The sequence below is a fragment of the Rattus norvegicus genome, chromosome 13, assembly GCF_036323735.1.
Source record: "Rattus norvegicus strain BN/NHsdMcwi chromosome 13, GRCr8, whole genome shotgun sequence".
NCBI classification, from domain to species: domain Eukaryota; kingdom Metazoa; phylum Chordata; class Mammalia; order Rodentia; family Muridae; genus Rattus; species Rattus norvegicus.
Genome location: NC_086031.1, coordinates 52,153,149 through 52,173,435, shown reverse-complemented (window position 1 = coordinate 52,173,435; position 20,287 = coordinate 52,153,149). Strand labels below are relative to the sequence as shown.

Here is a 20,287-nt window from a genome sequence, read left to right as displayed (position 1 = left end):
GCTTACCACGAAAGTTTTCATAAAGGACATGATCTGATAGAAAGCAAAGGAAAGCACTTAGTACATATCTGTGTTGTGTTATTATTTTCTCACAGAAAGTTATCTTTCAATATATGTAATGTTTTTGTCTTTTTTATTCTAGGTATATAATATAAATATAATTTGTTTGATAGTATAGGGTAACCAAATTAAGATGAATAGTGGGTAGAATAGTATTAATCATTTTCTCTTCTTATCTGTACGATTATAGTACTTAACAAACACTTGTCCAGTAGGTATGAGGCTGTTGGTGAGAAAGGGAGCAAAAGGGAGCAATGAAAAGAAAATAATAATAGTGGCATAGAGAAGTCTGTCAAGTACTGCAAACTGAATGTAATTGAGCAAAACCACGGATGTCTAACAGTGATAATATTTGGTCAAGGATCTTTTATCTAGGCATAGGAAAAAGAGAAGCTCATTCTCGTAGAAGGAACAGTACAAAGCCAGCAAAAGACTGAGGTTCAAGATTTAGAAGTCCTTAATTTCTAGGCAGATGCTTACATATGAGCGAAGTTTCCCATGCAGATAGGGATCAGGGAAAGAGCTGAGGTGTGAATTCTGTTAGCACATGCAGGTACTGAGGACAGACAGACAGACGCAGCATTGGTCTTCACTCTGACTACTTGTTTACAGATGAGGAGAAGCAGCTGATAAATGTGGACCCAATTCATTCTGACCTTTTGTTGGAAACATACAAAAGAAAGATTGCCGATGAGGGTAGACTGTTCCTGGCTGAATTTCAGGTATGAGTCATCCTTCACGGAGGGTAAAGAATTCCACACGGTCTTCAAGATGATTCCATGTCACGTACATTTGCATAACCATTTCCCTTAACAATTTATCCTCTGAAGATAGAAATGTAATATAGTCATATGTTACTGCCATAGTTATCAATGAGGGATTCAGAGAGGGGGGCAAAGCCAATCATGATAGGAAGCTGGCGAAGTCTGTACCAAAATGCTCCAATGCATTTAATCTAAATATGAAGTCCTGTCGCAAACAGTTTTTGGTTCATTTTGTCCTTCTGTTCCAGATGACTATCTAATAATCAGTCACTAAGTAATTTTGTACTTTTCCTTTAACATTAAGTGTTTTGGAATTAAATTGAATTTAATTGTTCTGTTGCTATTTAAAAAATGTTTTTGGAGGCTGGAGAGATGGCTCAGTGGTTAAGAGCACTGACTGCTCTTCCAGAGGTCCTGAGTTCAATTCCCAGCAACCACATGGTGGCTCACAACCATCTGTAATGGGATCTGGTGCCCTCTTCTGGCCTGCAGTCACATATGCAGGCAGAATGCTGTACATAAAATAAATAAATAAATCTTTAAAAAAAATGTTTTTGGTTTTTTTTTTAGAATTCATAGTGAAACTAATTCCATCTACCTAATGTACCATGTTTGCCAGTATAAAGGATGGATTAATGTTACCTCATTTACCCCCCAGCAATAACTGATAAAGGATAAAACTCTTTCCCTCCCTCCCTCCCTCCCTCCCTCCCTCCCTCCCTCCCTTCCTTCCTTCTTCCCCCCTCCCTCATTCTATCCCACCTCCTTATTTTGGGAACCTTTTGTAACCCAAAGAATATTTGTACCTTCCAGAGCATTCCACGGGTATTCAGCAAGTTTCCCATCAAAGATGCCCGAAAGTCCCAAAACCAGAACAAAAACCGTTATGTGGACATTCTCCCCTGTGAGTGCACTTTGGAACTGAGTTTCTTTATCTTGACACGGTGTAGCTACTCTTTAGTTCAGTATTGATTTTCTTTTCTTAAAACAGATGATTACAACCGTGTGGAGCTCTCTGAAATAAATGGAGACGCAGGGTCCACCTACATAAATGCCAGCTACATTGATGTAAGTAAATACTCCGGGTTATCTTATGGCTTCTTTTAACTGTCAGAAATGTTCGTTTTCTTTACATTTCTGTGTTCCATTTAGTCCTTCCAATGGTTTTGCAAGAACCTAGAGAAATTATTACAAATATGTTAAGTTAAGCCCATGACATCGCTGACACCAAAACCAAAATTCATTAAGGTTTTGCAAACATTGTTACATGTATTTTTGCTGGTGCTTGGTGCAAAATAGGGCTTTCTCCTTATGAAAATAAAAATCTCCTTTTGTTGTGCATGAAAATATCCCTGCATGAATTTCTCATAAGATCTGCATTTGCTGCAACTGAGCACTCTATGCCCACAATACATAAGGGTTGGGAAACCCGAGTACTTTTGTTACTATGACACTGTAATGAAATTAGGAAAGGCTTTGACCTGAGATGGAGTTTAGGTCTGCCTAAGCCTAGGCTGGTTGCTTCTGTTCACAGCTCCACTGTGTGTTCATCTTTCCCTTTTGGCTATCCAAGTTGAAAATATCTAGACAAAATTTACTGATGACTTTAAAAAATTTGGCTTCTATAATTCTTAAATAAGTCGGGTTTTATATGAGTTCCAGAATTTTACAAGATAGAAGAACACACATAAGTTGAGAACATCTCCTTACCCAATCTACCCACTATCTCCTTTCAGGAGAGCCTTCATGTCTGCCCACGTTTCTTTACAGAAAAGTAAAATGCCAACTTTTGCGAAGACTCTCAGTGTAAATGCTATATTCACACCATAATGTAGCCTGGTATTTTCTGAATATGCATATAAACACATACATGCCTTAGGTATGCCTATCTGTACACATATAGATCTATACATGGTATAGATGTAGAATGTATAGCCATCTAAAAATATTTATATACATATAGATCTAGCTTTCTGAACATGGACCACGTATAATAGTATTCTGAACGAAAAGATTACAGATTCTTCCTCTAATGCCCCAGAGAGCACATAGGCTTGACTTTTCAGATCAGAGTTAATCTTTGTCACAAATACTCAACTCCTGAGTGACCCAGCATCCCTGAAGAGTATGTAATATAGCTTAGTCACAAAGGACTTTGGGTATGAAATCAGATCTTGCTAGATTTGCTCACAGACTTGTCTATATCTTTTTTGTTCCTGTTAAGAAATACATGAAAAAAAAAAAAAAACCACCAACGAGGGGTAGGTTTCTTCTGGAGTGCAGTTTGAAGTACACTGTATGAGTACGAGGAAGGAATGTGAATGGCCGGCCAGTCACGTTCATCTGTAGTCAGGAAGCAGCGAGACAGAGAAGCTATGCTGGGACTCCTTGTGTTCTCCCTTTCATTCACTGAGGGACCTCTGTCAAGAGAACAAATAGTGTTACTTACCATCAGGGTGTGCCCTACCTCATTTAAGCCTCCATGGATACTCCCCCACAGATATGTGCAGAAGTTTGTCTCTAAGGTGATCTTAAATGTTATCAAATTGGCAACCAAAACTAAACAAGTACAGGTTACAGGACGCTGGAAAGATGGCTCAGCAGTTGAGAGAGCCTCCTGCTTTTGGTCTACGCTTGGCTCCCACCGTCCACACCGGAAAGACACGCATGCAGGCGCATGTGCTCGCCCCACCCCCCACAACTGAAACACACAAAGCTTAAAAAATAATGGGTATTACAAGCTATAAATTACTAACCTCAGACCCAACAAATTTTCATGTCTTTTTGTTTTTATGGTAATTCGTGGTATAATTATTGAACATTCAGTATGCTTTATACACTTCTGCTACTACAAAGGTAGATGAAAAGATGCTGTCTTGGTTCGTATTATTACACTGTGGCTTTTAATTTATCTATAGAATAAATTTATAAAAGAGGAATTTCAGGTCCAAGGAATCTGTATAATTATAGTTTTTAAAATCTCCACGTGGCAGCCGCCCTAACAATCCATCTGCAGCATTTGAAAGGGTGTTTGTCCATACATTTTTTTTAAAAAAATGTACTATTGAAAACTAACATAATTATCTAGTATGTGATAAAGTGTGTTATGACAAGGTATTTGCTGATTTGTTTGTGATTCTCAAACTCTTTTGATAAAGGGTGGCGGTTGAAATTGAGGTCTTGTTGTTATCATTATTTTGTTTTGCTTACACAAATGTGTAGTATTTTATGGAAGTAGAAACTCAAATTTCACTTTATCGTTATTTATATTTAATTTGTAGGTATTAGTTTCTGAGATCTGGCATAATAAAATTTCACAAACTAGTGCCATGAAAATAACAGAAGTCCATTCTCTGAGTTCTTGAGCTTAGCAATCTCTCAGCATAACCATGTTCACTCGAAGTCTCATGGGAAGATTCTAATTTGTATTTTCTGGCTTCTGGAAGCTTCTAGCTCTCCTTATTTATTTATTTATTTATTTATTTATTTATTTTTGCTGACAGTGGCTGGATCTCTCCACTCTCTGCCTCCACCTTGTGGCCTTCTTCCCCCTTACAGCCCCTTTATTTTCATGTGCACCCCCTGTCACTTATGTGGACACTGGTCATTATACCTGAGACATCCTGTTAAGTCTCAGATCCACAAAGACATTTCATTTGAAGGTACAGTTTACAGTTCCCATTAAATAGAAAACTTGAAGACAAGAACCCAATCAACTCCATACAGTCTATTCAGAAAGCATAAACTGATTTAGAAATTCTTTCTTGTTGAACCACTTATGAAATATATACCTTTGTCATCTTTGTGTTATTTATTAATAAATTTACTTTTCAAGGTATCTTACGGTTTTTCCAGAGCCAATTACTCACATACATGGTTGTGACTATTTATTCACATATTATAGTCTACTAAGTGCATCTGCTTTTTCTCAGTCATCTCTTTTAGTGATTTCCACATATGAGTTAAATAACTCCCACAGCTCACTGCGAAATCGTCCCAGTTACCTCTGGGAGAATCAGAACTGCCACTCTACTCTAGGTAGTCTTCGAAGTTAACACTCTAAACCTGTCTCTCATAAAAGTATTTTTGATATTTAACACTTCCTATACTCTTTTTTAAAATATGTATTCCTGATTTAATTTTTTCATTAATGTATTTCTTTTATACAGAGACCACAGACCCTCTCCTCCCAGTTCACCCTCACACAGACCACTCCCTCATACTCCCCCTTCTCAGATAAGACAGGGGAGGGCCGTCTGGGTACCAACCTACCTTGGCAAATCAAGTCACAGGACTAGGAACATCCTCTCCAACTGAGGCCAGATGAGGCAGCACAGTTAGGGGAACAGGATGCATGGGCAGGCGACAGAAAGAGAGACGAACCCCATTCCAGTTGTTGAGGAACCAGCATGATGACAGAGCGTCACATCTGCTACATATTAATGAGGAGAGTATGTCCGGCCTTTGTATGCTGTCTGGTTGGTGTTTCAGTCTCTGGAAGCCCTTAAGGAATCCAATTGAGTTAGAGAGCAATCTACATGTGCCAATGACCTCCATAATATAAACCCCTATTTCCGTTTCACATGTTCTTTGCAAAGCTTGTTTCCAGAACAAAGCAACACTTTCAGATGGGAAGAGTGGGTCCCCCCGAAATAACATAGTAGCTGTTCCTAATTTCACCTCCACTTGAACTGATATGGGCAAGAGTCCTCTGCAGGCCAGACAATTAATGGGGAACAAGCTTTGTTTTAGAGTACACGAGTTCATTTTCCAAAGGTCTCGTCCTTCAAAGAAATGTAATTGAGGGCAGACTGAGCAATGTTAGTGATTGCTTCAGGGTTTAGGTAGGCTCTAGAAATAAACAGTTACACATTCTGTTGAATTATGTTTGCTAATCATGGGATCAAGTTATAATTACATTTCTCCAACTGAGCTCCAATCCCCTGGAGAGCAGATCTCCTCAGCAGCTAGACAGGTTCTTGACACACTGTAGCAACTCAGCTGGTCGTCAATGGATAGACACATGCACGTGTCTGAAAACATCATGAGGCTTACTAAAATTACCTGAAGGCTCCTATAGCTGACGTGCAAAGTTTCGATCAATGGCAAAGTTACCGTGCCCTGTGGAATTTTCCCCATTACGAAAGTAAATTTAAGGCGTTTGAGAAAGTCTTGCAAGGAATTAGCATATTTCATTTGCCTCTCCACTGCTTCCTTATCTTAGCCAGTGGAGCAGAGAAAGCAGTCATTACAGATAATGAATGTTTTTATTTTCATATCTGGGATGACATAAAGGGACTCTAGGGAATCCTCAGCAATAGTTAATATGCGCAAATGTAGGTGCGTTCCCAGAGGGATTTACTGCAAGAAATTGAGTAGAACTCTGTAAAGGAACCCCCGTGGCTGGTGAAAAGGCCTGACTAGCAGGTGGTTCTATGGAGCAGGAGTTTTATATATAAAGGAAAGGATAGATTTGTCTTGTTAATTGCTGCAGTATCTCAGATGAGATAAAGTCTAATTATCAAAGCCGGAGTACTACATGGCAAAAACACATTGGGGTCATGAATACTGTTTGCGAGTGTAGCTAACGTGTTCAGCATCGTTAAATGTCTTCTTGCACATTAACCCCTCCCTCTGCAACAATCTGAAAATGGCCAGATGTGTTTACAACCGTAGCAGTGCTATATCAATGCCTGATTCTCAGTATTTTGTATTCATGAAAAAGTGTTCCATGAATGACTCTTCTCTTTGTGTGTTTTGATCAGGGCTTCAAGGAACCCAGGAAATACATTGCTGCACAAGGTAATTCAATTTTTCTCTTTTTTAATTAGACACTTTTTATTTACATTTCAAATGTTATCCCCCTTTCCGGTTTCCCATCCATAAACCCCCCTATCCCAACCCATCCCCCTTCTTCTAAGGTCATTCATTTTATATCCTGGAGTTTCTCCTAGAAACTTGTTTTATAGCACTTCTGAGAAGGATTGGGTAACTTGTACTTAACTCCTAGGGCCCCGGGATGAGACAGTTGATGACTTCTGGAAGATGATCTGGGAGCAGAAGGCCACAGTTATTGTCATGGTCACACGATGTGAAGAAGGAAACAGGGTAAGAACCTAGAAGGCTGGAGGTTGGGGGTTGGGAAAAGAAATGCTGAACTGTGTCTGGTATGATTCATACAGACAGTTCTCTGCTTTAACCATGTTCCCATTTTATTTCATGCATGTTGAAAACCTAAATATGTAAACAGTGTGTGTGTGTGTGTGTGTGTGTGTGTGTGTGTGTGTGTGTGTGTAATATATTTAAGTGAATTGATTTTGAAGCTCATATCTGGCATCAGTGTAAATTCCAAACATCATGATGTGACAACTTCACAAGTATTTGTGAATGACCACAGCAAAAACTGATAACTGCCTAGACAGTGGACACTCACGTAATTCAATGTTGGAAGAAATAAAGAGTCTCTGGGATCCTGAGCCTGGAACTAAATACTTGCCAGCATGTCACTTGTGGTAATCATTTTTGCAGTCTTTTGGTGATAGCTTGCAAAGGCCGGGCAGACCATCCTTCTGTTGATTGGTTAAGAAAAACCCATCCAGAAACATTAGTGTGAAATAGAACACATTTCAGCTCAAGGTACACATGTTATTTAAATGTCCGCAAGTGTTTGGGGAATAACAGGTTGAATCCATTTTTGGTTGTTGGGGTTTTCATAAGCTGGAACTATATTAGAATAGACTGTAGTCATTAATGATTCTTTTCGACTGTAGAACAAGTGTGCAGAATATTGGCCATGCATGGAGGAAGGCACTCGGACTTTCAGAGATGTTGTCGTGACGATCAATGACCACAAACGATGTCCTGATTACATTATCCAGAAGCTGAGCATTGCCCACGTGAGTTTATCTCATTCTGTAACTTTGGGCTTGGTATGGCTTTTTGTAAGAGTACAGCTAAGGAGTGTAAAATGTGAGGAGTTAAACACATCTGGGAAACATCACTTTTAATGATCTTGAAGAGAAAGAGCCAGGTTAGAACAAGAGTGAAAGCTAACAGGACCCAATTTTAATCGCTGATCGAGGTATTGTTTGTTTGCACCAATCACACGCTCCCACTGGTCCTTTGAAGTAGTAACAAATGGGTTCACAAGATGGGCTTTGGCAGTGACAAGGTTGTTAGGTGGAAAAACAAACAATGCTGCTTGCGAGTAGTCTTTCTGAATAATGGAAAACATATTTTAGAACATGGTACATTGCATGAGCCTATTAAAACACACTAAGTTATAACTATACAGGAGAGAGAGGGGGGGGGAGGAAGAGGGCATGGGAGAGGGAGAGGGAGAGGGGAGAATATTTAGTTCCGCAAAGAAAGAGGTCAGCACGGTTTTGGTAAGACTTGAAATGGAGGTCATCTCTTATTATGCGATTCAATTTTCAGGAAAGTTCTTATCTAGAGGAGCCTATGAATGCGGAACATAGATCAGTGGTTGCCTCAGGCTGAGGGTGTGAGAATGGGGAGTGAGATGGGTTCAGACTTTCACTTTATTGTGCCAAAGTGCTCTACCATTACATAGTGATGGGGTACCACTCTGGAGGCAACAGCTACACTTTAAATATGCACAGTCTTTGGTTTACCGTGTATGCCCTAGTAATGCAATTGAAACTTGCACACCTTATTTAGGTTTAATGTTTCTTTGAACCCTATTCGGGAGACTTTTGGTAACCTGAACTTTATTAGGACACATTTTCTTCAGGAAAGCAAATCCAACCTGATCCAATTCAATCCAATCAAAACAGAACAGAACCAAAAAACCAGATTTCTTGGCATTTCTCCTAAAGCCTTCTTTGCACTGATGACATCACTCCCTACCCTGCTTTTGGGAATGAACAATCCTGTCTAAAGCCAATTAAAAAACTCATGCTTGGCAAGGAATGCCATTGCACATATATGGGAGCACTGTAGAGGCCAGTGTCTATCTACTCACTGTGATTATTCTGAGGTATCTGTCCTAGTGAATTTATATGTTGTCTATTGGAAAGCTACAAAGAATATTATCTTATTATTTATATTTTGAGATGTGGCAATTCTCTGAGTGAGAATAGAACAGAAACAAACAAACAAACAAACAATTAACTATACTTTCTCCGTGTGGGAAATCGTCTTGCTTGTTAGGAAACCAAGCAGATAAATTCTCAAGAACTATGTGGGTGAAATTTACTCAGTATACAAACCTCCATCTACAACTCTGTCTCAATTTTAGTTTTTTTTTCTTTATCTTTGATGTCAAAGCACAGAAGGTCCAAGGAGTTTCTACGTTACTTATTCTTCTGTTATCTGTTCCTTACTGGTTTATTGAGCAGTGCATGTGAGAGTCTTAGTGTGGCTTCTCATGAACTGTTAGTAACAGGAGAGGAAATCCAGTCCTGGAAAACCAAGGAAGAGGGGATCTGAGGCAAAAGTCTGGAGATATTTACATGAGAAACCTATTGTACAGGTCTTCTTTTTTATATATCTATCATACTGAGTTTTCTTTTAAGAAACTGTCTCAAAAAATGCATTGTCTCTTGAGTAGAAAAAAGAAAAAGCAACTGGAAGAGAAGTGACTCATATTCAATTCACCAGTTGGCCAGACCATGGGGTTCCTGAAGACCCTCACCTGCTCCTGAAACTTCGACGGAGAGTTAATGCTTTTAGCAACTTCTTCAGTGGACCCATTGTGGTGCACTGCAGGTAAAGCCTCTGTGGGTCGAATGGGTCTGCCAGCCTGTCTCACCCTCTTGTTGGGCTGTTAGGGACATCCTCATTGGCTAGTGCTATTTTGGCAATAATCTGCCAAGATGAACTTATATTCATTTCTCAAGTAGTTGTCCTATAAATTGACATTTATAATTGCATTCATTTGTGGGGACATAAACTGACATTTTGCTTTGTCAATTAAATAGCGAGGGCCTGAAAGTAAATATGTAAATAATTCTTAAGGAAAAATTGTCCCGTTGCCTTCCCTTGATGACTGTTTCACTCCTTCCTTGTGAACATAGCTACACATTACTTCCATTTAAAAATAATCGTGTGTGTATGTGTGTGTGTGTGTGTGTGTGTGTTATGTATGACTGTGTGGTGGTGATAGTGGTGCTGATTTTAGAATGGAAGGGAGCTTTATAGAGTTTTATGGATTCAATTCTTTCTTTCCACTTTTAAGAGGAATTCAGGGACCGGGTTCACATCAACAGTCTTGTCAGCCAGGCTTCTTCACGCATTGAAACATCTGATATACCTCACACCTTGCCTTTCTCTTTGTTCCGTCAGTGCTGGCGTTGGGCGTACAGGCACCTACATTGGAATTGATGCCATGCTCGAAAGCCTAGAAGCAGAGGGCAAAGTGGATGTCTATGGCTATGTTGTCAACCTAAGGCGACAGAGATGTCTGATGGTGCAAGTGGAGGTACAGTTCCGGTTGACATGACCTAGGCTCGCTATTGGTTGAGAATTTAAATATTCTGGGGTGGTAGTGAGGCACTTAAAAAGAAATCCATATTATTTACAGATTCAAATGGTGGAAGAAGATGATGTTTTAATTTCTGAAAGCTAAAATGAGCTAATCTTCATCAGAAGCACTTTGTACATGTAGAAATACATAAGTGCATGCAAGGCGAACTTAATAAAGTTCCCAAATGATGAAGTCATGAAGGCGTGACTGAGCCTGAAGAGAAAGAACACGGCACTCGCAACTTTTCATAACACTGAGCAGACAGAATAGAACAGGAGATAAGAGTATCTTTTGTTTTCTTTATTTTTTTCAGACTTGGTTGATCTCACTTTGCAGTTCATATGGCCTTAAATTCGCAGCAGAAATCCTGCCTCAGCCTCTCAAGTGCTAGGCTAAAACCACACCCTGCAAGAACCTGGTTCTTTGGACTAGAGTTCAAAAGTTCAAATAAAGGCCCTGAATTACTCACTTTATGAATTGTTGGATTTCTTTTAATCTTTCTATGCTTCAGGAAAACCATACATAAAATAGAATTAGTGCTGAAATAAAGTCAGTATTTGACTTATATAATAAAAAAATCCAACATGGTTAAAAAGGAAAATATAAGTTAAGCACTTAGGCATCTTTGGGGCATGTGCTGTGGCATTTGGTAATTGTAAGAAATAGTTACTATAGAAATGTCTGTTTGGCAACACTACGTGTTTGTTTGTGCAAATGGCTATAACCAGAAACAGGTGCAGGAGTGCTCCCTGAATTTTAACAGTTAGAATAACAAAATATCGGAAATGCTCTAAATACCTATCAGTAGGGAGTGGAAAATTACAGCAAATTACTTGCAGTGTTAAAGAGAACAATCTAGTGTGTGTCTTTCTGTGTGGTCAGATGCAAACATGGAACCCACATAGGAATTAATATCAGTAGCACTCATGTACCGGAGTGCCTGTAGAGAAACAGACATGAATGCAGATCTCATCAAATTAAAATGATAGAAACTAATCAGAGTCAAAAGATATGCCAAACTACATATGGCAGTTTATAAGGCTTGTCAAAAACATACCTTTTCCTTAAAAAAGAAAAAAATGGGCTCAAACGAGCTAATGAAAACATTTGGAGTTGCTAAGTTTCTGTTTGGCACACCAGATCTTAGTTTTCTCCATTGGACAAATGCCATAAAACTTTGAATAATATATTTGTTCTACAGGGTGTTTACCTGTTTTTCTAACATGCTTTGAAACTCATTAAAGCTTTAGGTAATATTAATTTCAACTAATAGATACTCTCTTGGAAAAACCACTTCTTTTGGGGAATTACAGTCTAAATTGCAATTTGTTCATCATCCAGAAATTTGTGACTCAATTTCCAGAATATTTATGTATTATAGATATCAATATTCTTTTATTACACAGCTTTCCAGTGTGTGAAAAATTGAATGTATGCATATTTTAGTTAAATGTGATCTATAAGGCTCTACAGTAGATTTTAGTTATGCGTGCTGCTCTTTGATTTTTGTAGGCCCAGTACATCCTGATCCATCAGGCCTTAGTGGAGTACAATCAATTTGGGGAAACAGAAGTGAACTTGTCTGAGTTACATTCATGTCTACAGAATCTGAAGAAGAGAGATCCACCCAGTGACCCGTCTCCTTTGGAGGCTGAGTACCAGGTAGCAATTGTCAAAATCAATATGGTTATTAATTTTGAGGAATGTGGCTTTTTTTTCCTCAGGTCCTTTCCAGTACTTGGCTACAAAGCAGTAGAATTCAGATGAGGAAACTAAGACTCCAGGAGTTTTTAAAAAAAATGCCTGTATTTATACAACAGTTATGTAAGAGGTTTGTTCAAATCTTGAGGACTGAGTCTACAACTAATACTCTTGCTCCACTAAGCTTATATGAAAAGTGTCAAAATAATCACAGTGGCCACAGGCAGTGCAACACCTCGCCTTTAAATGCTGCATCTGGTTTTGGTTTCAAAGGAAATAGTTAGAAGGATTTGTGACTGATTACAAAGTTGAACTTGCTGGAGCTGTAAGACAGAACACAAAGGATAAGTCTTGGCATCTCCACCTCTCTATTAAGTGATTATTCTGAAAACCAAGTGAGGATGAAGTTTGTTGTGATCTCAGTGTGTTCATATAACCATCCTTATACAACTTCATTGTGTAAGTGAACTTATACAGCAGTATAAGTGGTGTCAACTTTCCCCTTCCACCTGTAATTCCCACTTTACTGAGACTTTCAGTTTCACAAGAGGTGGGATGTGCTTTTCTTTTTCTTTTTTTAATCAAATGCAGGCCACTTGACTGTTTCTGATAAAAAAAAAAAGGGTGGCTAAGCTTGGAGGACAGCGGGCAGCATCTAATGATCTGCCATCTTCCAAAGACTTGACCTCTATTGAGAGACTAGTAAACAGAGAATGAGACAGACCATCAGGGAGCTGTCACATTATTTTATTGCCCTTTGAGCTGACAAACTGACCATAAGCTCACTAAGTCACACATGCATTCTCGCTGTTAAGTGGTACTGGTATATTTAAGGTAACCATTTGTATGTACAGTCACTAAAAAATAGAGGAATTTATTTTTCAACTGAGCAGACATGCTTAAATTTCTTCTGGATGCCAAGAACATTTGTAGGCATAAGAGTCAAAGGGCTTTGCAAGTGGACATTGGAGAGGTCTGAAAGAGGGTCATTCAGCAGTCACCAGCTATTACATGTAGAGACAGGAGACATCACTCCACCCAAGCAGTCAGAAAGAGAATGAGACCAGAGATGCTGAGTGGCTGGTGCATGTGGTGATGAAATGTCAGACAGTGGCAGTAGCTCTTTTATGGCTATCTTTTCTTTGGTAATAATATATTGGAAATGTTTAATGGACACACAATTGTACATATTTGTGCATAATAGTAGGATATTCTAAAACATGTTTACTACACATGTTAATCAAATCAAAGTTCAATCTCAATTGCCTTTAATTTATAGAGGAATTATGAAGAAAAATCATGAGTGGAGAGTTGAGAGAAACCAGAGGAACAAAGGCAATAAAATCTTAGTGCTCAAGGAAGAAGTCCCAGTAGGAAATAATTAATTCAAAGTTAATAAGATAATCAGAAGTTATCGTATGATCTTCCGCTGTTTATGGCCATGAGTTAAAAAGAGTATCATTTGGCAGTTTTAGCTGAGATCTCTGGGGATAGAGGTTGTATAAACCCATGTAGATCTGAAAATTAATATGTGGAAGATCAGCAAAGATATTGAAGATCTTTGCCAGTGAATGTTTATAGTGGTAGATGATGACATATGAAAGGGTTACATAGAAATCAAGAGAGAAAGTCGTTAAGAACAGTACGCTGGAGACTTTGATAAAAAAAACAAAATTCTAAGAGAAAGTTTCTAAAATAGATGAATAGACATGATGTTATATTTGTAATAAAGTAGACAAAGGTGGAATGGTGAGACTGGATGGGTGAGGAGTAGAAACAGTTTTCAGAGGAGGTAAGAAAGACTTCAGGCTATAGCAGGATTGAATAGATTATGTCGTCATTGTCGGCCTACCCAAGCAATGAGCATCTTCTGGGAGAGAGCTCATCACTGTCCAGTCCTAAAAATAATGAGATTGGGTGATCCTGGAATTGGTAGCTGATGCCTCTGAGTGAATGACACTGAATAATGAGTACTATGATATGAGGGAAAGAAAGAAAATGAAATTCATTGGGTTCTGAGAGTAAGAAATTAGTATAGATGGCTTGCAAGGAGAAGGCAGAAGCAAAGAGAAAATGTAATTCTTATTCAAATTATGAGGCAAAGAAATGGAAGCATCTTGGTGGTATCAAGTGGTATATTTACTGTAAAAGGGAAAGGAAAAAGATTTCTGGGAAAAGAGGATCAGGATATAGTTTCACTTAGGAAAGACCATGGACACCAGAGGAGGAGAGACCATGGACACCAGAGGCTGGCAGAAAGGTGTTCCTTCTGATTTAGCCTTTACTGTGTATAAAAGACCAGACTTCAGCTCACACCAGATAGGATACCCAATGACACACCAAAGTCACAATTCCATCAGATTTCAATCTGAGCAATTAGGAAGTTTACTGGGCTTACGTACAGAATACAGGTAAAGGGCCATTTATAATAGTAAAGACATCTCACACCAGATGGATCAATGCAAAACTCTATACCATCATAGATAATGACCTCAGGAAAGCTGAGTCTTTCAGCTAACCTTCCATTTTGTATACATCCTAGCATTATCCAAGACCATGTGCAGTTGGCTTTGGACCCTACTCTGACTTATTATACTAGGAGATGACAGTAGCCTCAGAACCGTGGTCCTAGCTATTACTGTACTTCATGTACACTGGAGACCTCACTGAGGGGCTTAGATTTGTGGGCAGTTGAAAGAAGCAGGAATTAAAGAGTAAATAATTCTCAAAATTCCCCTGGTGGAAGGGAATCCACCAGTTCCACTTAGAATATTAGGTTCTTTCTGCTTGTTGGGTGGTTTCTCACAACGTGCTGTCATGTTTTCCAAGGTAACTGGTTTTGTTATTTACATTTTTCATTACTGTGATCAGGTGTCAATAAAAAGATCACTTACAGTTGAGAAGGGGGCAGGGAAGGGAGGAAAGGTTGACTCTGGCTCATGGCTTGATGGTTTAGTCCATTTTGGAGGAGAAAGCATGCTGGAAGAGAATCTTCTTAGACTTGTACCACAGACCATCTAGCCACCCCCCCCCACAAAAATCAGGATATATTCTTCTCCTTGTAGACTGTTCTCTAGAAAGAACTGATAGACCCTGCTGTTGGAAGTCAGTCTTAGATTTTAAGGGTAGAGAAATCAAGCCCACTCTATATCCTTTGAGAGTGAAAGATTGTTAATGGTGTTAACCATTGCCTGCCTCCTTAGCACATAGACTAAGGCAGACTGCAAAGCTAGTGTAGAATTTCTGCCCATATTAGAAGAACCTGTAAAAGTAAGATGTGTCCTTTGCTTCTCAGGGAACTGAAGAGCCTGTCTCTACTTTATGAAACCCCTACATGTTAGATATGCTGTCTAGCTCTCCAATTGATGACCTTTTCTGGGTTGCAAGCAAAAGCACCCATGCCCCGTCATGCTGTCTGCAGTATGATGTTATTTATGTGAATTGCTCTCCTAGTTCAAGACCCGATCATACCACTGAGCTCTATGGCCTCAACCATCGCTCTCCTAATAAAGCACATTCTGCAAGGAAATTTTGCGTCAATTCCTGATTGGGCTGTGGCAGCAGGAGCATGAGGTCCCTGGCAAATGGTTCATATTTCTATCATCTTCACTATCCTGAGGACTTCACTGCATCTTAAGTTTCACCATCATAGCTTCACACCCAGGTCACACCAGAGTTCCATGCAGGGCATCTAACCCTGCTACACATTGACTGGGCTCAGTAGCATTTTGGAGCCTTATTGTAAAATCCTGTAACGTCCACACCCTTGCAACTTCATGCCTGGAAAGTCAGCATCACATGGACTATGCCTGCTCTCTTTGCTGGCTGGAGATGCAGCCTGCACCTCTTGGATCACAGCTCCAGTTGCCTCTGTATGTCTCTATGGCTGGGGTTAGAAAATACTTCCCTAGAAATCCACGCTAATGCACACTGCTATGAAGGCCTTCTTTGTGCAATCTCTTTACAAACGACAGTTTTACAGATGAGTTCGAATTGCTATACTTTGGCTCTGTCTCGCAATGCATGTGGTCCCACCCTCTGTGTATCATCTTTGTTGACCAAGACCTGCTCACTTAACATAGTTTGCCATTATGGTGTGGATAATAATGTAAGTCTTTATTTTGTGGTTTTACCTAACGTAGGACAAAACTATGCAAACTTATTGTCAAAGGTCTCTTAAATAAGAAGCAAACTCTACTGGGTACAAATGTGATTTTTCAGTCTCAACTCAACATGTCAAAGCTACTGAATGTCTGAGCAGTAAAAAGAAAAGCTTCAGAGTCAGATTTAAAAACTCAGTTTTCTTTAAGGAACTGGGAGTTTGACCATGCTCCAATGAGTATATGAGCAACACACATTGGACTTGGTGTATTCTTTTATCTTTTTGGGGGGAAGACAAAAGGGTGGGAGGGTGAAGAGTGGACCTAGAAGGAATAGGAAGTGAGAGTGATTGGGGGAGCATTGCATAAAATTGCCAAATAATAAATGTATTATGTCAGGAAAATAAAAAAATAAATTTAAAACAAACAATCAAAAAGAACTGTCACCCGTGGGGAGTTACACAAATTTTACAGGCATTGATGATATACTTGTTTAAGAGATAGCCCAGGCTCCAATACTCTAGGAAATATTAGATTTTAAAGGAGGCTTCTATCTTTCTTTTCCTTAGAGACTTCCTTCATACAGGAGCTGGAGGACACAGCACATTGGAAATCAAGAAGAAAATAAAAAGAAAAACAGGAGTTCTAACGTTGTTCCATGTATGTAGTTGACTTTTATTTCTTGTATCAGATACAGCTTAGCCATTTTTGGGCTTATTTAATGTAAGACACAGACTATGAAGCGACAGTTGATTGATAATTGATAAGTTTGCGGGCAGCTGGGTGGACTGCGTGCCTTTAGTCCCAGCACTTGGGAGACAGAGGCAGGAGGTTCTGTGTGAGTTTGAGCCCAGCCAAGACTACACAAAACTCTGTCCCAAAGCGAAAAGAAAGAGAGAGGAGGGCAAGAGGAAGAAAGAAATTAATTTGTAGGCTATCTAAAATTTAAATTTAGCAGATTATTTAGATCCCAAAAATTTTCAATTAACTTTAAAAGATGGACAGTATATAGTATGTCCACCCATACCCCAACACAGGCACATTTGAAAAAACAAAAAGGACAGAAATAGGTTATAAGAAGATAAAATCTGTGGGTTGGGGCAAAGAAAGATTTCGTCTCCTTCACTAGTTTTATTTTACCTTTATTATATGTCAAGGTAATCATCAGATAGCAGGGTTGAGGACAGCTGGAAAGGTTTAATAAATTGTTAGTCACTAAATTCATCACATTGAAAATATGAACAATTATTTTAAGTTTCAATTCTATTTAAGGATACTGATGGGATCACACCTGGTGCTGCTTTGATAGCATCCAGCTGCATAAACCAAAATTAGCACAGGTAAAATGTAAACCATGCTAATAAACAAGGCAACCAGACAAATGCAATCAATACCTGGCTAACCTAGTTAATTTCTGCAAAAATCCTTGTTTATACTCTTAAAATATGGAATTGATAGTTGCATAGTTAAGAACACCATCAGCCAGGTTATTAGTGATTTAAAGTATTGAGAAACAAGGAATGCTTTAGAACTGGACACAATTAGATTAAAATAATTCTGAAGAACCTACTTAGTAGAAAATTTTAATTTACTGTTAATCGAATAACATTGAAAACAAAAGTCTAGGCTCTGAAAATTTTCAGTTATAATAACCAGAACCACCGGTGATGGTCCATGAACTACTAAGGTGCTATGAAACGTTGATCCATCAGTTGGAGTATAATGACTTCTAGGACTTTTGATTTTATTACCATAATCATTTGGGGACTTTCTTCTCTTTTTGACTTTCATACGTAATTTTAATCATTAAATGCTGAATTTTACCTAGCCTCTTATTGTGGTTAGATCAGTTCATTAATTCTGAATTTCTTCTTCATTTCTATGTGTCTGTCAGTAGTAAGTTTGATCCGTTTGCATTTGAGTTTTCAATGAAGCCCAAGAGTGTGATCAGGTCAAGCATATTGTCTGTAGGTGAGCTCAGTCCTCACCCCTGAGGACTTCTTCGGTAGGACTTGCGGCTGTTTCTCTTTCCACAGATGACTTTAACAGAGTGCCACTTAAGCATGAACTAGAGATGAGCAAAGAGAGCGAGGCTGAATCCGACGAATCTTCAGATGAGGACAGTGACTCGGAAGAAACCAGCAAATACATTAATGCGTCATTTGTGATGGTAGGTACCCACAGTCTGAATCCAGGCTCTGACCCCTTTGGGATCACGATTGTGTTGTTATGTCTGTTTCTTAGCAATAATATACATAGATAAGGAGCTCAATGATAATCACTTATTCATAGGTGTAAAATTTTCACCGTGTAATACATGTCAAACTACATAAAAGGGTTAAAATGTAATCATTTGATTCGGAACAAGGCAGTGCCACTGCTTGTATTTTATGTTAAACATATTAACAAACTGGGTTAAAGAACAAAATTACAATAAATACAACTATTAGAAAGTATTAGCTATTCAAATTAGCACACCCAAATTTACATGTTGATAACAGGGAAGCTTTTTCACTCAGATAACTAGATTAGTTAGAGCGTTGACCTTGTTAATGTTAACAGTCGCAGGTCAGCATTTTTGAAAGTCTCTCAGGTGAATTTATACATATAATATTTAGGGGAAACAAACTAAAACCAAAACCCCCAAAACCAAAAACCAAAGCAAGCAAACAAACAAGAAACCCAAAAACTAAATAAGGGATTCAGTAAAGACTTACAAACTCAGTCGGATTTTTTTTTAGTTAGTGGTACAACTCATACTTTAGTATTAGCTTAATTACATCACATCAGGAGAAAACCTATAGACCCAAGTTAAAATAGATCAATAATAAGAATAATTAATATCCTTACACTAATTCATTTTCACAATTAAAATAATTAAAAGAGAAAACACTTTTTAGAAGCATATTTTCGATAGATAGCATTGTGTATTATAACTAATTTCACACCACTAAGTAAGAATGAAATATTTTATGACTAGACACTGAATTTTCCTTGGTCTTCAGAATCTTAACTTTGTCTATGAATGGCAATGATACCAAATCAACTATTTTTTTTTCTAAAAGTTTAAGCAGGTACTGCTCCTTCTTTGACAGTAGCAGTAACAAATTCTATCTTTGTGATTTTCAGAGTTACTGGAAACCAGAAATGATGATTGCTGCCCAGGGTCCACTAAAAGAGACTATTGGTGACTTTTGGCAGATGATATTCCAAAGAAAAGTCAAGGTTATTGTGATGTTGACAGAGTTAATGAGTGGAGACCAGGTTTGTGTTTTGAAGAACGCTGCTTTAGATAACCCTTGACCATGCTGGGTTTTTCTCTGTTCTTCGATTCCTTGGTTTTTGCTGTTCTCTCCATGTTTAATTCCTCTGGTACTCAATCCACCTTGTTAGTGCCCCAGGGATCTTTGTCAGGTTGGCTTCACTGTCTTATGTTTGGGTTCAGACGTTCTCTCAATTCTTGGGCATGTGGAGGGAGGACCTATATGGTTGAAGATTATACCTTTCACATATTTCCTATATTCATGTGTGAAAACTCACTTTTCATTCTGGACAAATATGGTTACATACAGAGCCTTGGCATTCCACTTGGTATTCTCATTACACAAATATCCCATGTTCCTAATCGACCTTCCTCTGTGCCTCCTAACTCTAGTCTTCTAGGAGGACAAAACTCTGAAATTTTCAGCTGTATATTTTCTTCTTTATTCCCATGGGATACTATTGCCACTAAGTTCTGTAATTAGTGATAAACTTAAGATGTATATTTACTTCCTAATTAACCCATGTGATATATGTTTAGTGTTTTCTTTAGTACCCTGAGATACCATTAAAAATTCCCAATAGTAGATCATTTAAGAACGATTTTAGTTCTCACATATGGTAAGTGAAATCCTCATAAGCATGTATCCATTACTGTCTCTGTCTTCTCTTCCCCTTACTCTGCTTCTACCTTTCTCCCTACAGATTCCCTCTGCTCAGTCCTCCTTTCTCTCTCTTCTCTGTCTCTGCCTTTCATCCTCCTTGAATTCCATCTCCAGCTTCCTCCCTCTACCTCTTGTCGCCTATCAGTGCCTCTGTATTGTCAGCAATTATAGATTGCTAGTTTGAGGAGATCTCTGGTTCCCTTACTCACCATTCTTACCCCTTCATGCTATCTCAGTGTAGCTTTGCAG

General features: G+C 38.6%; 1 protein-coding gene across 8 annotated transcripts in view; it reads left to right on the top strand.

Annotated features, from left to right (window-relative positions):
* Nucleotides 1-20,287, top strand: part of Ptprc (protein tyrosine phosphatase, receptor type, C) — a 112,094-nt gene that overhangs the window by 86,375 nt on the left and 5,432 nt on the right. For all 8 annotated transcript variants that reach the window (XM_039090347.1, XM_006249912.4, XM_008769534.3 and 5 more), the window contains 12 exons: nt 673-782; nt 1,638-1,728; nt 1,816-1,892; nt 6,590-6,626; nt 6,835-6,932; nt 7,595-7,720; nt 9,397-9,554; nt 10,131-10,266; nt 11,824-11,973; nt 16,682-16,772; nt 18,149-18,282; nt 19,242-19,376. In XM_039090347.1, the coding sequence (XP_038946275.1) occupies nt 673-782; nt 1,638-1,728; nt 1,816-1,892; nt 6,590-6,626; nt 6,835-6,932; nt 7,595-7,720; nt 9,397-9,554; nt 10,131-10,266; nt 11,824-11,973; nt 16,682-16,772; nt 18,149-18,282; nt 19,242-19,376 (1,343 nt within the window). The remainder of the gene's footprint in view (nt 1-672; nt 783-1,637; nt 1,729-1,815; nt 1,893-6,589; nt 6,627-6,834; nt 6,933-7,594; nt 7,721-9,396; nt 9,555-10,130; nt 10,267-11,823; nt 11,974-16,681; nt 16,773-18,148; nt 18,283-19,241; nt 19,377-20,287) is intronic.